At 41.4% G+C, this 17,204-nt stretch overlaps 2 protein-coding genes across 2 annotated transcripts; one reads left to right on the forward strand and one right to left on the reverse strand.

Annotated features, from left to right (window-relative positions):
- Nucleotides 1-74: 74 nt before the first annotated feature.
- Nucleotides 75-5,229, forward strand: LOC121325689 (glutathione S-transferase omega-1-like). Its single transcript, XM_041268547.1, has 6 exons — nt 75-319; nt 1,169-1,277; nt 1,862-2,084; nt 2,949-3,050; nt 4,326-4,432; nt 4,879-5,229. The coding sequence occupies exons 1-6, from the start codon at nt 289-291 to the stop codon at nt 5,030-5,032; spliced, it is 726 nt and encodes a 241-aa protein (XP_041124481.1). The 5' UTR covers nt 75-288; the 3' UTR covers nt 5,033-5,229.
- Nucleotides 5,230-5,321: 92 nt separating this feature from the next.
- On the reverse strand, nt 5,322-16,527 carry LOC121325688 (inositol 1,4,5-trisphosphate receptor-interacting protein-like). Its single transcript, XM_041268546.1, has 2 exons — nt 16,097-16,527; nt 5,322-9,390 (listed from the first exon to the last, which is right to left on the reverse strand). The coding sequence occupies exon 2, from the start codon at nt 9,375-9,377 to the stop codon at nt 7,779-7,781; it is 1,599 nt and encodes a 532-aa protein (XP_041124480.1). The 5' UTR covers nt 9,378-9,390; nt 16,097-16,527; the 3' UTR covers nt 5,322-7,778.
- Between the last annotated feature and the right edge of the window lie 677 nt (nt 16,528-17,204).

A 17,204-nucleotide genomic window follows, 5' to 3' on the forward strand; every position in this document is an offset into this window, starting at 1 on the left:
TAAAGGGAAAGTGTTGCACGTCTCATTTAGGTTGAAAGATAATATCTGTTGGAACATATCTGGTGACCAAAACCCACCCCTTTAAAAAACTGTTATATAACTAGGGTGTGTGTCAGAGCAAGTTGACATCAAATTCACATTTTCGTTGTGAAACAAGCAGTGCGTGAGATTGTCGTGCGGGGAGTGAGCCTCTGCTTGAGTGGTATTAGATAAACGTGTGATACACATCACGCTGTAAATTCTAATCGGAATCATTTTTTGTGTAGCACGTGTTTTTACATTGTGAAGATGGCTGCATCTGCAAAGTGTCTTGCCAAAGGTAAGTTGAATTTTCACGACTGTTTTTTTTTTTTTTTTTTTTTGGGGGGGGGGGGGGGGGGGGGTTGTTTTTGCAAATGCAATTTATTGAAGAACTGCTTTTGAGTATATAATTACATGTCTATACAGCTACTTTCTAGCATATTGGTGCATGAAAAAAAAGTGTAACTGAACCGTGAAATATATTATTTTAAAAAGTAATCATTCCGGCCGCCGCAAACATGCACAGATTAGGGGGTTATTACAGTGACACTTGCTAAAATTCCCGTTTAAAGATGTGCTGTACTTCACTTAAAATACCAGTAGCGCAGAAGAACGCTAATCTAAAAACCCAGCGGGGTTACAACTGCATTTTCTACTTCGTATTTACTTATGTTTATTAAATTAAATAAAACATGGCGCTTAAGTTTAAGTAAAAATAACAAACAAAACTATACTCGGATATAAGGATCAGTTTCATGTCAGCATTTAGTCACGTGTACTAGTTGTGCAAAGTCATTGTGATGGTGCAATACCTCCACTAGGCGTCTGTTCATATTAATAAAGGAGTGGTGCAGATTGCAATGAATATAAAAAGTTGCACTCCACCACACACTGTCGTCTTCTTGATTGTAACAGCGTTCCTATCCTTCTTAGTCCAACTGTCCAATAAACTGGATGTTGGGATTTTCAATTAACTTGTACATGGAATTCCAGCTATTGAAATGCATTCTCTGTCGAAGCACCAAATCTGGTGGTTGATGAAAACCCATTTAAATGCATAGCGGGCTGAGAAGGGTCTGTTGTAGATGCCCTCCAGTGCCATGCACTCTCTGTTCTGCTCTGAAGATGACTGCTGTTTATTCCACAGGAAGCCCTGCTCCTGGCCCAGTGCCTGAAGGGATGATTCGGCTCTACAGTATGAGGTTCTGTCCTTTTGCACAGCGAACACGTCTCGTCCTTGAAGCAAAAGGTGTCAAGTAAGCGTGAGCATAGAACAGACTGCATGGTGAGATAAGGCCAGTGTCCTCCTGAAATTGCCAAGCGCAGGTTAAATACTGGGACTGGCTGCTATACTAGAAATACTGGAATTTGTCCCCCGCAGAGATGGCAGTTAGTTCTCCTCCTCCAGTTAGACAAAATAAGTAGACACTTTTTTAAATAAGGTTATTTCATTTGGCATAGGTATAAACCTCAGTTGTAAGAAAATTAGATTATAAACCATTAGTTTTGTTTTTTTTAAACTGGTTTTAATTTCCTTAGAATGTAGCGGTATTGAATACAGAGACTTAAGAACTCGTGAAAATCGTTTCAAATATTTAATTTCACAGTTTTATGGGAAAATTAGGTGTACTGTTGGGGGAGAGGACAGAAAAAAGACAATTGAGAAAGTATTTAAACTGAAAACAAACACAGCACTACTAGACTGAGTGCTTTTAAACTAATCTTGGATTTTCAGTTAAAGTAAAAAATAAGCCTAACACAACAGAGCAGTGGGCTGGAATAGCTGGTTAGACTAGAGGAAGCACAAACTCTGTCAGATGCCTTGTCTACATTTGTTTAGGTTTGAAACCATCAACATCAACCTGAAGGACAAGCCTGACTGGTTCCTTGAGAAGAATCCTATTGGCCTGGTCCCTGTGTTGGAAACTCCCAAGGGTCAGGTGATCTGTGAGTCACCAATCACATGCGAGTATCTGGATGAGGTGTATGCGGGAAAGAAGCTGATTCCAGCTGATCCCTATGAGAAGGCCAAACAGAAGATGCTGGCAGAGCATTTCTCCAAGGTACACTGTGGCTGTGCTGTATGCCAGTACTGGTGCTAAAGGCTGTGTAGTTTGATTGTGGAATAGGATTATTTATGTATTTGACCAGCAGGGGACACTGTATTGCACTATATACCTACATGGAATAGTTTATTGTACTGTATACCTAAACTTCCACAGTCTATTGTTAAACTACTGTTGATGGGGAATCCTATGCAGAAATAAAATATGTAATTGTTCCGTATCCCCCAAATTATATAACACAGGGCTGTATATTTAATATGACCTGAAGGCTCCTGTATCTGTTAGGCCCACCATCACACAGGTGCTCCGACTCAGGCCTGCTGGTTATACCCAAGCAAAAGCACACCACACTCGGAGCGCTCTTTCAGCTTCACGGCCCCGACTAGGGTACTCTCTTCTCTCTCAGCTTTAGTGTGTGGAGCTCCCACAGTCGCTCGCTTCTGATCAACTCTCACCCTAGCCTTTTATTTAATGTATTATGCCTATATTTAGTGTGTTTGCATTCTGTTGTATTTAATGTACTATGCCCTGTATTTCACTGTGTTATGCGTTGTTCCTTGCTATCTTGTAAAGCGCTTTGTGATGGTGGTCCACTATGAAAGAAAGGAGCTATATAAAATAAATATTGATTGATTGATCTTATATCCTTGAACCTACTTCACAAAGTTTCAGGACTGTTTTTGATTGATTTATAAACATTGCTTTGAAAAATGAAAATAAACTATGAAATTAATTTGGTCTTGGTGATCCTCCCTGCAATAGTATTAACAAATCTTAACCATGAAAAAATAATTCTGATCTTATATCATATCATGTTATATCATATCTTATCTTATATCATATCATCTTTCTCTTGTTAAGGTAATCGCACATTATTATAAGATCGTCATGGCCAAGAAAAATGGTGAAGATACTTCTGTGCTAGAGGAGGAAATTAAGTCTAAATTCACCCAGTTCAATGAGGTAAGGATGGGTCATTTATGAATACATTATTTGTCTATTAATATGTGCTTATTCTTGCCAGGCCTTGTACAATACCAAGAGTGGGTAGTGGCATGAAGCCAATGTAGAACAGTGGTACTGTATTGCACCATAAGAGGTCCTTGTACTATACAAAACAAATTCTAAACATTAATGATAATTCCTGTACTACATGCCAGACCTACATCATGTAGGAGATAGATTTAGGACGGCAGGCTCCAAGAGGTAAAACAGAGGAGTATTCAGCGATGTGCATTTTTGAAGCGTGTTTAAGATTATAACCTTGCTGGCCCTGTTTTATTATAACATGAACAGACAGCGTGTAATGTAGTCTACAATAGTCCTGCAATTTGGGCTTGGTTCACAGGCAGTTTACTATTGGCAGTGGAAATTGTTCCAAGTTGTTTCTGTTCCTGGATACCAGCAGCTGCAAGCACAGAGTCGAGGCACGCAGCTGCAAGCACAGAGTCGAGGCACGCAGCTGCAAGCACAGAGTCGAGGCACGCAGCTGCAAGCACAGAGTCGAGGCACGCAGCTGCAAGCACACACTCGAGCCACGCAGCTGCAGACAAAGCACGCAGCTGCAAGCAGACTCGAGGCATGCAGCTCCAAAAACACACCATAAGCCACACAGCTGCAAGCAGACTCGAGTCACGCAGCTGCAAGCATAGGCTCGAGCCATGCAGCTGCAAGCAGATTTGAGGCACGCAGTTTCAAACACACACTTGCGCCATGCAGCTGCAAGCACACACTCTCGAGCCACCCAGCTTCAAACACACTCTTGAGCCACGCAGCTGCAAGAAGACTCGAGCCATACAGCTTCAAACACACTCTCGAGTCACGCAGCTTCACAGACCCAAGCCATGCAGCTGCTTTCTATTAACAGAGTGAGTAAACATTGCCTGGGTGATGTCATTTCCTCTTGTGCTGAAACCGAGAATGCAAGCTAGTTGGAGAATTAGCTGTGTGTTTTCTGTTCTGCACAAACAGCCCCATGGTTAAGATTTTATCTAGAAAATCCTCGTAACCACTTAAGCATTTTAAAATCAACCATTTTCTCATCCTGTTCTGTATCATAATATTGGAGCAACAGACCTCTTCTAATGCCTAAACAATTGCATGAACAAAGAAACACAGACTGAGTGCTGCAGAATTTTTTTATTTTTATTTTTCTTAATCTTTTGGTCTTATTTTTACACCGTTCTTCCATGTTGCCTATATGACGTCTCTGTGTTTGGTACCATTTCTTGTTTCCAGATTCTTACCAACCAGAAGAGCCAGTTCTTTGGAGGCGATTCTGTGTCTATGATTGACTACATGATCTGGCCCTGGTTTGAGAGACTGGAAAGTGTCTCCTTGAACACGTATGTACAACGAAATACTACCACACACAAAACAACACAAAACCTTTAGTTACTGCTGTTTCATTCTCATTTTCGTAATGCAAAAGCATAAAACAAACTGTCCAGTTGTAGCTTTGAATTCTGGAACATTCTGGCGAAATATTTGGGCACTTTAAAAACAAGAGTCTAGAATCAGTGTCACATTTGAAAAGACACATTTTAGGACCGAGAATGACACGTTTGTTAAAAAATACTGTTATTGAAGCCAAGACAGTTCCTGGTCTAATGTCACAATGAGAATGTGTTGTTCTATTTGTTTTTACGTATGTGCTGGAGACCGTCTGATAAGAAAAGTTGTAGTTTATATTTTTACTGAAATTTGTTACCAGGAAACCAGACTCTAACAATTGATTGCTATTCCATGTGTTGGAATGTTTTATATATAAATCCTTTGTCTGTTTTCTCAGATGTCTTGAGCACACCCACAATCTCAAGTCCTGGGTAGAGCTCATGAAGGAGGATCCTGCTGTAAAGGCAACCATGTCTGATCTCGAAACCCACAGGGGCTTTTATAAGCTTTATTTGGAAGGAAAGCCAGACGCCTATGATTATGGGCTGTAAGGTGGATTAGGGGTAACTACTGATGAAATCATGAAACTGATCAGTTTAAATAACCAACCACCTCCCTCCAGCCCAGTCTTGTCCTTTCATTGGACCAGTTTTCCTTCAGTCCAAATAAAAGGATAAGATAAAAATGCATACTTTCATTGCGCATATATAGTACAACAATAAATCATGTTTTTATTTTTGCAAAGACATACCAGGTTATAAGAGGTTTGCTTATCTATTTTTATGATATTTACTAGGATTTAATTTTTTTTTTTTTTTGCAAAATGTAAAAATCACAATGTTTTGATTAAAATGTGTGTTCATTGACACAACAATCAACAATCATTTTCGATTTATTTGACAGGATCACCGTTATTCCTATTCTCTCTGTAGCGTAAGATATGAAGACAGTGCTGTAACTGACGATACTGGCACGGCTGCTTAACATTTGATCCATATTTGATCTATATTTTACTGAGCATTAAAAATTCCATTGCTTGCTGCATATTAAACCTCCATATCATTTAGAAACCATTCCAATGAAACATACGACAGTGAACTGTATTAAGGTACCAGGAGACACACACACATACTGAGATGGGTTTGACTAGCAACACAAAACTGCTAAGAGAACGGCAGAGCAGACTGAAAGAGGGGAGCAGTCAGTGCAAGCTGCTGCAGGAGCTTGACTAAGTAAAGGTTACTCTCTGAACAATTCCACTCTGAATCCGTGGCCCGTTCATTCACAGATATGCCTGATGAAACCCTCCTGCACTGTATTTTTAAACAACGGAGACAGTGTGCTAAGCAGGGGGCTTCCCTGAGCCCTATAAGGGTTCTACGTGGAGACGCAAGTGCTGCTGTTGGCTGTCGTGTCAAGCTCTGGCACTGCTCTCTGGTAAAGCGTTAGGCAGGAGCGTTATCCATCATCCCACCTGTGAAATCCCCCTTGTACTAGCACGCACACCTACAACTAAAATGCCAGGTCCTGACATTTATAGACACAGGGCTACATGAAAGAGTCCTGGCCTGGGTGGCAGTCTGGTTAAAGTTCTAAATACTGTAGGTAATATAATTTCTTCTTTTTTTTTTTTTTTTTTTTTTTACTGGTCTGTAATGTCATTTCAGTCTCAGTGCACAGAAACTAAGCATTCTGATACTTTCACTATCTCACAGTGTAGGTGTGGGCACGTCTACTCTGATCTAGTGGATCAGGATAACAGAACAATTTCAATCTGCTCAACACTATGAGCAAAACCTGTCTGAAAAGTGCAAGGGATACACGATTTCTGCTATTTTTTATTTCATGTTTCAATAAACAGTACAGTTCACTGTCACAATTAGATTTTTGCACTATTACATAATGAATATAATTATAATGACATCACAAACAGTGTAACAGCTGCAAACAGTTGTTCATTTGTAAGGGACAGGCTAGAATGCCTTTACACACACCGCCCACACAGTTATTGTTGGACTCTAATTCTAGAAGTCTTTTTTTTTTTTTCCCATTGCATCTAATTTGTTTTTTTTAGTTCTCTCCACATTTGTTTTACTGGTCAATCCAGTTTTTCGTCTCTTGTTTAATGGGCTGTAACTGTGAAGATTTTGCTTCTGAATATGTCTTCTAGATACTAGTTTGCTCTACAGGTGGTTCAACGGATAATAAGAATCTTGGTTCCAAGTGCATACCTGATGCAAAGAATGAGCAGCAGACCTCTGAAGTGACCTTGCCATGTTTGATACAAGTCTTAGTACTGTACTGGCTTTTAACAGTCTTAGAAATATCAAGTCCCAAGCAGTAAATATGCAAAAGTACGAAGCACGTTTTAAATTATTATTAGTAAATTCGTCATGGCACTATGTGTGCCTTGAAATATTACAATACTGTAGTTAACTTTATCTTCCCTAACATTTCAGGGAATAGTCCATTAAAATAGGCAATAAAAAATGGCATTTTACTGATTTCTCAATATTACCTTTACACTCTCACTAGAAAATATCATTTGCATATATTTACAATAACGAAATAATTTAATATTGTAGTACTGGCCTATACATATGTAAAAAAAAATGTACACAGTGCCTTTTTTCCCCCAACTTCAAATTCTGTCAATAAAAAATAATAAAACCATTCCCTCTCTTGTTTCTGGGGAGTTGGCAGCCCAACCAGAGCTTCCTGTTATGGTCGAGCACTGACACAATCACAGCAAACAAAGCGGATCTCTGTTCTTACACCCAATCACTAAGCACAGAACCACAGCTTACTGTAAGTTCTTAACCTGAAAAAAGCTCTGGCATGAGACCTGAAACACCAGCTAACTGGACAATTCGGGATAATTTCAGACAAAAGCTAGTAAAACACTGTGTTGAAACACTTAAAGCAGCAGTGCAGAATATCCTTCTATGGGGTCTTTCTGTAGCATTATTTAGATGGCAGACACAGTCTTTTAACACTAACATAATTCAACGAGTCATGTTTCAGCTATGAGAAGTGGTTCCATCACATACAGACTCTGTTCTCACTCCAGAACCCCATCTGAAAAATGGTAGTAAATATTTTAAAAAATCTTTCCTGAATCACTTATTTTTCCATAGCAAAACTAATATTTATAAACAGCAATCAGCAGACCAAATAAATAAACACACACACACACACACACACACACACACTTGAGATTTCTCCTTGACTGTTTTTTTTGTTAAAATCATGCTCCATACAAGGTCATTCAAAACAGATGCATTGAAACACTGCAGTTCATGCACGTGTGTTCTGTGGCGCAGGAACATGCCCATTTGGAATGTGTGGGGTATACTCTTGTATCAGGACAGGTGCATTTCTGAGCATTTCGTGAAAGGATTCCACTGTCTTGGCATACAGGTCCCCCTGTAGCACAAGTGGTCGGAACAAGTTGAGTGGTTCCGAAGCTCGGAATTGTGCTGGAATGAGGAAAGCCTTCGAAACTTGTTTGTTACCAATTAAAGCGTGGTAGAGCTTCTTCTCCAGGAGGCTTTTCTCCAGGAATCGAAAGATGTCACGCAGCCTTTTCTCCAGGTGCTCTGGACGCCACTCTGAAGGGGCCTTGCTCAGCAGCAAGTGCAGCAGTGCTGTTTTCAAGTGATAGTTGGTGAGACCGCTCTTTCCAGTCAGACTGGACTGTTTCCGGTGCAGGAAACAGACGATTTGAAGGCAGCTGAGGTGGCAGGGATTGTCTGGCAGCTTCTTGGCCAACGATTTAAGCAAATTCTTCTCATAGACAGCAAAGGAGAGTGACCAATAGACATCTGGAAGGCTGCTGCTGTTGAAACTCGACACAAAATAGGCATCGGTGTCTTCAAACTGCACCACTGGAGTGATGTTGAAGATAATGACCTTCCCCGACCTGAATTTCACCTTCAGAGCTCCTGGCACATCAAGGTTGCGGAACGTGAGCTCAAAATCGTACTTGTGAGAGATTCGATTCCAGGCTTTAGTTATGGAGATCTGGAACCACTTCATGACTTGGTCTTTGGCTAAGTAGGGTGTATTCCTGGAGCACAGCAGGTCCTCCATGGTGTCGTTAGCCCTGGGCGTCTCGTTCTTGCCATGGAGGAGGCACAGCATGTCCTCCCCCAGGTTGCTCTTGCCACACAGGCAACCAGAATCATCTTCGCTGGCTTTTACAACTTTGATCCTCCCGCATCCCTGTCTGTCTGGAGGAATGTCATTTCCTGAGCAGCACCAGAGCTGAAACTTGAAACGATACGGCTCCGGCGGAGCAAAGGGAACAATTAGATCACAGAGCAGAGGCTTGCTCACCCTCCAGTTCTCATACATGCTCCCAACTCCAATGCAGTCCTCCACTTCCATATCAGCATCCCTGTTGCACACGCTCCTCAAAGCTTCCAAAAGGTCATCTGCAAAACCTTCCACAAACTCCCGCATCCTCCAGAATTCATTGCCAGAGATACGGATGCAGTTATCATGGAAGCTTGCCAGGACCACTTTGTCTGGGAGTGTGGTTTTCTGAGAGATATTCTGAATGACCAGATAGTCCTCTTCCTCTGAATTGGATTCCTGAGCAGAACCATCTTGGAAGTCCTGCCTCCATATCTCAATCATCAGGAAGATGATCAAGGACAGAGCGCTCCACAAGTCCCAGCCTTGGTTGCCCTCCTCCTCCACTGCCTTCGGGACCTCCACATCCTGCTTGAAATCCTCTTGTTCCAGACGGATCATCTCGGATTGGAGTTTCTCTTGGTGCTCCTTCATCCGATGGATTATGTCATCCTCCTGCTCAGGAAGGGTGGTGTTTTCCTTCTGAAAGAAGAGGGCTGCCGCCATCACCACACACACCCGGAAGATCCCTCCCTGCATGGCCTTGTTTTTTCTACAAAAGAAAGAAAACCCCCAAATTATTAATCCTGTTTTTATGTGGTATTTAAAGAAAAAAAAAAGTGCAAGATTGTTTATTCCCCTTTAAAACTCAGATACAGCCACTTTGCACTGCCAGTGGCATACAGCTAACTGATCCCAGAAATCTCACCACTTTCCTCAGAATCAAACCATATGCAAGCACCTGCATAGATCTGCCAATACAGTTTCTCAATACCTCAAACCTGAGTGGGTCAGATTTTAAGGCACAACATATTACTGAGCGACACTACCCAGTGCTGAGAAGCAGGAGCAAGACTATACAAAGCATTTGCACATTATGAATTCACAGAAGTGAACAAAAAAATAAATAAGTGCATTAAAAAAAAACAGAACAAAACTTGAATTTCAAGGACAGTTATGTACACACATGTACAATCTTCAAAAGCTTGGTAAGCACCATGCAACTGATCTGGCACAAATAAATCTGCTTTACCTCATGTACTGTATTGTCAAGCCCTGGCTGACCTCTATTCTAAATGAATCCATTAAAGACACTGCAGCAAATAAGAGCTGCCAGATGGGCATGTGATCCCAGGATCCACTGATCCAGCGAACTCCCACTGGCATGTGTTTATTTCACTAGAGTCCAAGGATATCATCGCCATGGTTACTCAAGGGCCTCAGCTTTTTATCTCATCAGTGCCCCTGAATATAACAGGGTTTTACATGCAGTTGAATCAAGTTTCTTTGAAAAACATGTAAAAAAGAAACAACGGTTCAATTGTTTTATTGTGTCAGAAAGATAACATGGCATTGCGTATATTTAGATACGTCTGCATTTGTATACCTTTGGCCTCTGTTGTATTGGGTTTCAAAATTGCAGCAGTATTCCAAATATCATCATGATTGCATTTTGTTTAGTTTTTTCTTGTATATAAAAAGTTATATTTTGGACTGTATTTCAAGGCAGGTACGTATTAGAATCAACTTGCCAAATACAGATTATTTTTGACTGACCTAATAGATAATTTTGGTCATAAAACCTGCAACAGCCAAAAAAAACAAATTGACAAAAAACAGAAAAATTCTCATTTGTGGTTCTTAAAAGAATCCCTGTGTGTGCTTTGGTTTTCTGTGGATGGGATACAGTATGCAATTAAAGTACTATGTAAATTCAACTGAGACTTACACTGGAAACCAGTGCGGCTGTACCTTCATGATTTGTTATCTAGAGCGCTTAAGGGGGCTTCACAAAGGGCAGCTATATTTTTAGCCCACTGATAAAGACGCAGAATTTGCATCATCAAACTGCCTCACCATAAAAGGAAACAAGATAGTGTTTTCTGCTCAGTTCCTGAACCGATTATGCTGAAAGGGAGTCGGGTGGCTCAGCTGAGAGAGGAGGCCACAAGGTGAAATGTTGCATCTTGTCATAATCCACCAGAAGTACCTCCTTAATTCTGCTTGTGATGACTCTGATTGGAGTTAATGATTTGCATGTGTTTCTATCTGTGTATCTGATGCTGAAAGCTTGCTAAGATCCACTCTTTTGTAACCATTTTCTGGGGACAACAATGATCCTTGCACACATTATCCAAGCTCATAATGGATAAATAGAGATAGAAGAGGGTGTGGGACGGGAATTCATCACAATACTGCAGAATAGCCATCCTTACTGCTGCACAAGCTCCAGCTATATCTAGGCCATGCTGTACTCACATAAAGCAGAAACAAATCCAAGTGTGTAGAACCAAAAAGCAACCACACATATCACAAATGTATTCATGAATGTGTTGCCTTATCGTGTTCATTATAACACAACCCCAAAATGCACGTATAATGTTCTCAGTTTGCAACTTACATTTTCCACATTCAGAGAAAGCGGTAGGTATACATTTAGAAATGTTTAGTGTAATAAACTGTATTCATTGTTTTGTATTGAATTAGCCTAAGTCTTTCATTTTGGATAATATTGTTATAATACACCTAGATCTTGCTGGCAGCTTTTTTTTTTTTTTTTTTTTTGCATTGACATTTTCTAAATATTTCAAAATGTAATTAAAATATTTCTTCAATAAAAAATGTACAATAATAATAATAATAAAAAAAAAAAAAAAAAAAAAAACGTACTGGCTGTACTATGAAAGTGCTGTCCTGTCTGTCCCTGCAGGGTTTAGAGAGAGTGAATGATGTGAAAGTGCTGTCCTGTCTGTCCCTGCAGGGTTTAGAGAGAGTGAATGATGTGAAAGTGCTGTCCTGTCTGTCCCTGCAGGGTTTAGAGAGAGTGAATGATGTGAAAGTGCTGTCCTGTCTGACCCTGCAGAGTTTAGAGAGAGTGAATGATGTGAAAGTGCTGTCCTGTCTGTCCCTGCAGGGTTTAGAGAGAGTGAATGATGTGAAAGTGCTGTCCTGTCTGTCCCTGCAGGGTTTAGAGAGAGTGAATGATGTGAAAGTGCTGTCCTGTCTGTCCCTGCAGGGTTTAGAGAGAGTGAATGATGTGAAAGTGCTGTCCTGTCTGTCCCTGCAGGGTTTAGAGAGAGTGAATGATGTGAAAGTGCTGTCCTGTCTGTCCCTGCAGGGTTTAGAGAGAGTGAATGATATGAAAGTGCTGTCCTGTCTGACCCTGCAGGGTTTAGAGAGAGTGAATGATGTGAAAGTGCTGTCCCGTCTGACCCTGCAGGATTTAGAGAGAGTGAATGATATGAAAATGCTGCTCCCCTGTCTGTCCGTGCAGGGTTTAGAGACAGTGAATGATATGAAAGTGTCTGTCCCTGCAGGGTTTAGAGAGAGTGAATGATGTGAAAGTGCTGTCCTGTCTGTCCCTGCAGGGTTTAGAGAGAGTGAATGATGTGAAAGTGCTGTCCTGTCTGTCCCTGCAGGGTTTAGAGAGAGTGAATGATGTGAAAGTGCTGTCCTGTCTGTCCCTGCAGGGTTTAGAGAGAGTGAATGATGTGAAAGTGCTGTCCTGTCTGTCCCTGCAGGGTTTAGAGAGAGTGAATGATGTGAAAGTGCTGTCCTGTCTGTCCCTGCAGGGTTTAGAGAGAGTGAATGATGTGAAAGTGCTGTCCTGTCTGTCCCTGCAGGGTTTAGAGAGAGTGAATGATGTGAAAGTGCTGTCCTGTCTGTCCCTGCAGGGTTTAGAGAGAGTGAATGATGTGAAAGTGCTGTCCTGTCTGTCCCTGCAGGGTTTAGAGAGAGTGAATGATGTGAAAGTGCTGTCCTGTCTGTCCCTGCAGGGTTTAGAGAGAGTGAATGATGTGAAAGTGCTGTCCTGTCTGTCCCTGCAGGGTTTAGAGAGAGTGAATGATGTGAAAGTGCTGTCCTGTCTGTCCCTGCAGGGTTTAGAGAGAGTGAATGATGTGAAAGTGCTGTCCTGTCTGTCCCTGCAGGGTTTAGAGAGAGTGAATGATGTGAAAGTGCTGTCCTGTCTGTCCCTGCAGGGTTTAGAGAGAGTGAATGATGTGAAAGTGCTGTCCTGTCTGACCCTGCAGGGTTTAGAGAGAGTGAATGATGTGAAAGTGCTGTCCCGTCTGACCCTGCAGGATTTAGAGAGAGTGAATGATATGAAAATGCTGCTCCCCTGTCTGTCCGTGCAGGGTTAGAGACAGTGAATGATATGAAAGTGTCTGTCCCTGCAGGGTTTAGAGAGAGTGAATGATATGAAAGTGCTGTCCTGTCTGTCCCTGCAGGGTTTAGAGAGAGTGAATGATGTGAAAGTGCTGTCCTGTCTGTCCCTGCAGGGTTTAGAGAGAGTGAATGATGTGAAAGTGCTGTCCTGTCTGTCCCTGCAGGGTTTAGAGAGAGTGAATGATGTGAAAGTGCTGTCCTGTCTGTCCCTGCAGGGTTTAGAGAGAGTGAATGATGTGAAAGTGCTGTCCTGTCTGTCCCTGCAGGGTTTAGAGAGTGAATGATGTGAAAGTGCTGTCCTGTCTGTCCCTGCAGGGTTTAGAGAGAGTGAATGATGTGAAAGTGCTGTCCTGTCTGTCCCTGCAGAGTTTAGAGAGAGTGAATGATGTGAAAGTGCTGTCCTGTCTGTCCCTGCAGGGTTTAGAGAGAGTGAATGATGTGAAAGTGCTGTCCTGTCTGTCCCTGCAGGGTTTAGAGAGAGTGAATGATGTGAAAGTGCTGTCCTGTCTGTCCCTGCAGGGTTTAGAGAGAGTGAATGATGTGAAAGTGCTGTCCTGTCTGTCCCTGCAGGGTTTAGAGACAGTGAATGATGTGAAAGTGCTGTCCTGTCTGTCCCTGCAGGGTTTAGAGAGAGTGAATGATATGAAAGTGCTGTCCTGTCTGTCCCTGCAGGGTTTAGAGACAGTGAATGATATGAAAGTGTCTGTCCCTGCAGGGTTTAGAGAGAGTGAATGATTTGAAAGTGCTGTCCTGTCTGTCCCTGCAGGGTTTAGAGAGAGTGAATGATGTGAAAGTGCTGTCCTGTCTGTCCCTGCAGGGTTTAGAGAGAGTGAATGATGTGAAAGTGCTGTCCTGTCTGTCCCTGCAGGGTTTAGAGAGAGTGAATGATATGATAGTGCTGTCCTGTCTGTCCCTGCAGGGTTTAGAGAGAGTGAATGATATGAAAGTGCTGTCCTGTCTGTCCCTGCAGGGTTTAGAGAGAGTGAATGATGTGAAAGTGCTGTCCTGTCTGTCCCTGCAGGGTTTAGAGAGAGTGAATGATGTGAAAGTGCTGTCCTGTCTGTCCCTGCAGGGTTTAGAGAGAGTGAATGATATGAAAGTGCTGTCCTGTCTGTCCCTGCAGGGTTTAGAGACAGTGAATGATATGAAAGTGTCTGTCCCTGCAGGGTTTAGAGAGAGTGAATGATTTGAAAGTGCTGTCCTGTCTGTCCCTGCAGGGTTTAGAGACAGTGAATGATATGAAAGTGTCTGTCCCTGCAGGGTTTAGAGACAGTGAATGATATGAAAGTGTCTGTCCCTGCAGGGTTTAGAGAGAGTGAATGATGTGAAAGTGCTGTCCTGTCTGTCCCTGCAGGGTTTAGAGAGAGTGAATGATGTGAAAGTGCTGTCCTGTCTGTCCCTGCAGGGTTTAGAGAGAGTGAATGATGTGAAAGTGCTGTCCTGTCTGTCCCTGCAGGGTTTAGAGAGAGTGAATGATGTGAAAGTGCTGTCCTGTCTGTCCCTGCAGGGTTTAGAGAGAGTGAATGATATGATAGTGCTGTTCTGTCTGACCCTGCAGGGTTTAGAGAGAGTGAATGATATGAAAGTGCTGTCCTGTCTGTCCCTGCAGGGTTTAGAGAGAGTGAATGATGTGAAAGTGCTGTCCTGTCTGTCCCTGCAGGGTTTAGAGAGAGTGAATGATGTGAAAGTGCTGTCCTGTCTGTCCCTGCAGGGTTTAGAGAGAGTGAATGATATGAAAGTGCTGTCCTGTCTGTCCCTGCAGGGTTTAGAGAGAGTGAATGATGTGAAAGTGCTGTCCTGTCTGTCCCTGCAGGGTTTAGAGAGAGTGAATGATGTGAAAGTGCTGTCCTGTCTGTCCCTGCAGGGTTTAGAGAGAGTGAATGATGTGAAAGTGCTGTCCTGTCTGTCCCTGCAGGGTTTAGAGAGAGTGAATGATGTGAAAGTGCTGTCCTGTCTGTCCCTGCAGAGTTTAGAGAGAGTGAATGATGTGAAAGTGCTGTCCTGTCTGTCCCTGCAGGGTTTAGAGAGAGTGAATGATGACAAATCAGAAACACAACAAACAAAGAAACATGAATCTTTGCACAACCAGAAAAACAGAAGGCAAGTGACCCTGGCCATTGCAAATTATCCCCACGAGAAACAGAATCCTAGTTCCCAGCCCATAACATATAAATAGACAAAAAATCTACACATCTGCTAGATATTCACAAAACTATTTTACACCTACAGCTGTTTTTAATAGCAGTCCTAATAGGTTTTTATGAATATCAGCATTTATTTTATTTATCAAGACTAACTTTAAAAGGAACTTTAAATAGGGCCCATTCTTTGTCTTTTTTAAGTCACCTATGAGAACCCTATTAATTAGATCGTTTTTCAAAGTGGAAACTTAACATTGCATTGCCTCTTGGTACCAACCTAAACAGCTGGTGATTCATGCCTTGCTGTGCTGCCAAGCCCATCAGAAGCCTGCACGCTTGGCAGGGCCTCAGGAGGGAGCAGTGAAATTCATCACCAGGCTGACACACTTGTCAACATTTCCATAAAATCCACACATACTTTGGCAGCAGAGTAGGGCATGAAGAAATAAAAACTACAATACATAAGTATAAGACAGTAAATATAAATTGATAATACCTATATTTAAATGTATTACACTATTGTATCGTAGTACCTATAGTTTTGGCCACTGCCGTTTTTTGTATTAAGTTTTTGCAGTATTTCGTACTGAAGTGAAATTTTATTTTAAATAAATAAATAAATAACAACTATGCCTATCTGGGAGGCCTAACACTGTTCTTTCAATGAAAGTGAGTTGTTTTAAGGTAAATTCCTTGCTTTGTGCAAAAAGTCGCACGTGTGTATAACGAGGCGATTTCTACAAATAAACTCACATCCGCACGATAACGGTTTGCAACCCTAAAACACGTTTGAAAAAAGGAAGAAAAAAAAAACATACTGATAACAGAAACATGATTAACACAACCACTGATGTGGCTACACAATACCTGCCCAACTGTTTCATTTCACACAAAATAACGGGTGCTGTTGCATAAATCAGCCATATAGCCAAAGCAAATAATAATACCCACTTGTTTGCTTCTAGTAGAATCCAAATCTGAAATATATTCCAGAGATGACACCGCTTGAAGCTGAAAAAAAAGAAAGAAAAAAAACCAAACAAGTCAGCCCGAACTGCGCAGAGTTTCAATGAGCCAGGAGCCCGTTCCGCATTTTACTCTCTTCCTTATTTGAGTCTGAAGGCTGCTTTTACTCATTTCCTGGCCGCGCTATGTTGAGAAACTTTTTCCTTCATCTCAGTAGTTCAGCGCTAAATTGGCTAGATTTAACCGGGACCTCTTGGGACTTTTCCTTAAGGTCGTTCGCTGTTTCGAGATGAACGTGAAGACGTACAGCTTCTAAACCTCCCGGCTAAATTGTAGCTTTGTGTGTTATCGTTGTCGTTGCTGCCTGTATGAACAAACAGCTATTGCATAAACGCGCTAAAGCGCCACCACTTTTTGACATTCAAAGACAAGTTCATGCTTTACAACAAACAGGAAAGTTAGGGCGGGGCAGCAAACATGCACTGAAAACAATTGTTCCATTCCACTAAAAACAATGATTGACCTTAACCTAAACCTTAAAAATTATATTGTTTGTTTAATACTACTTTATATATATATATATATATATATATATATATATATATATATATATATATATATGCATGCATGCAGGTGCGTTAGTAAGCAGAAGAACCCTAAACACATATTTACTTATCTGTTATTTAAATTATTTGGTTGGTAAGCGACTGCAACACATTTAGCTTTTAAACTGGTCTTTTTTTTTGTATTCTTATATAATGTTTTAAAAGGGTGACTGTGTTTGTATTGGTTATTATTAAACGATACCAGTGAATACCATTATGTGGCTGTTAATACTTCTAATTCAAGTGTGCGTGTAACATGGAAAAAAAAACAAAAACAATCTTATAAATACCATGCCTATCAGCACCACACGTGAAAGGATTTCTCCGAGACACTCTTTGTGTGGTTAGGAACTATTATTCGATTTTATTCAGTGTGTTTAATATAAAACTGAAGGGTGATGGGGTTCCAGTATGAACCATAACTCTAAAGTTGAGGGAACACAAAGCCACTTTGGCGCTTGGAACTTGGTTTCAGGAAATAGGTTCCA

Source organism: Polyodon spathula, chromosome 13 (genome assembly GCF_017654505.1).
Source record: "Polyodon spathula isolate WHYD16114869_AA chromosome 13, ASM1765450v1, whole genome shotgun sequence".
NCBI lineage: Eukaryota > Metazoa > Chordata > Actinopteri > Acipenseriformes > Polyodontidae > Polyodon > Polyodon spathula.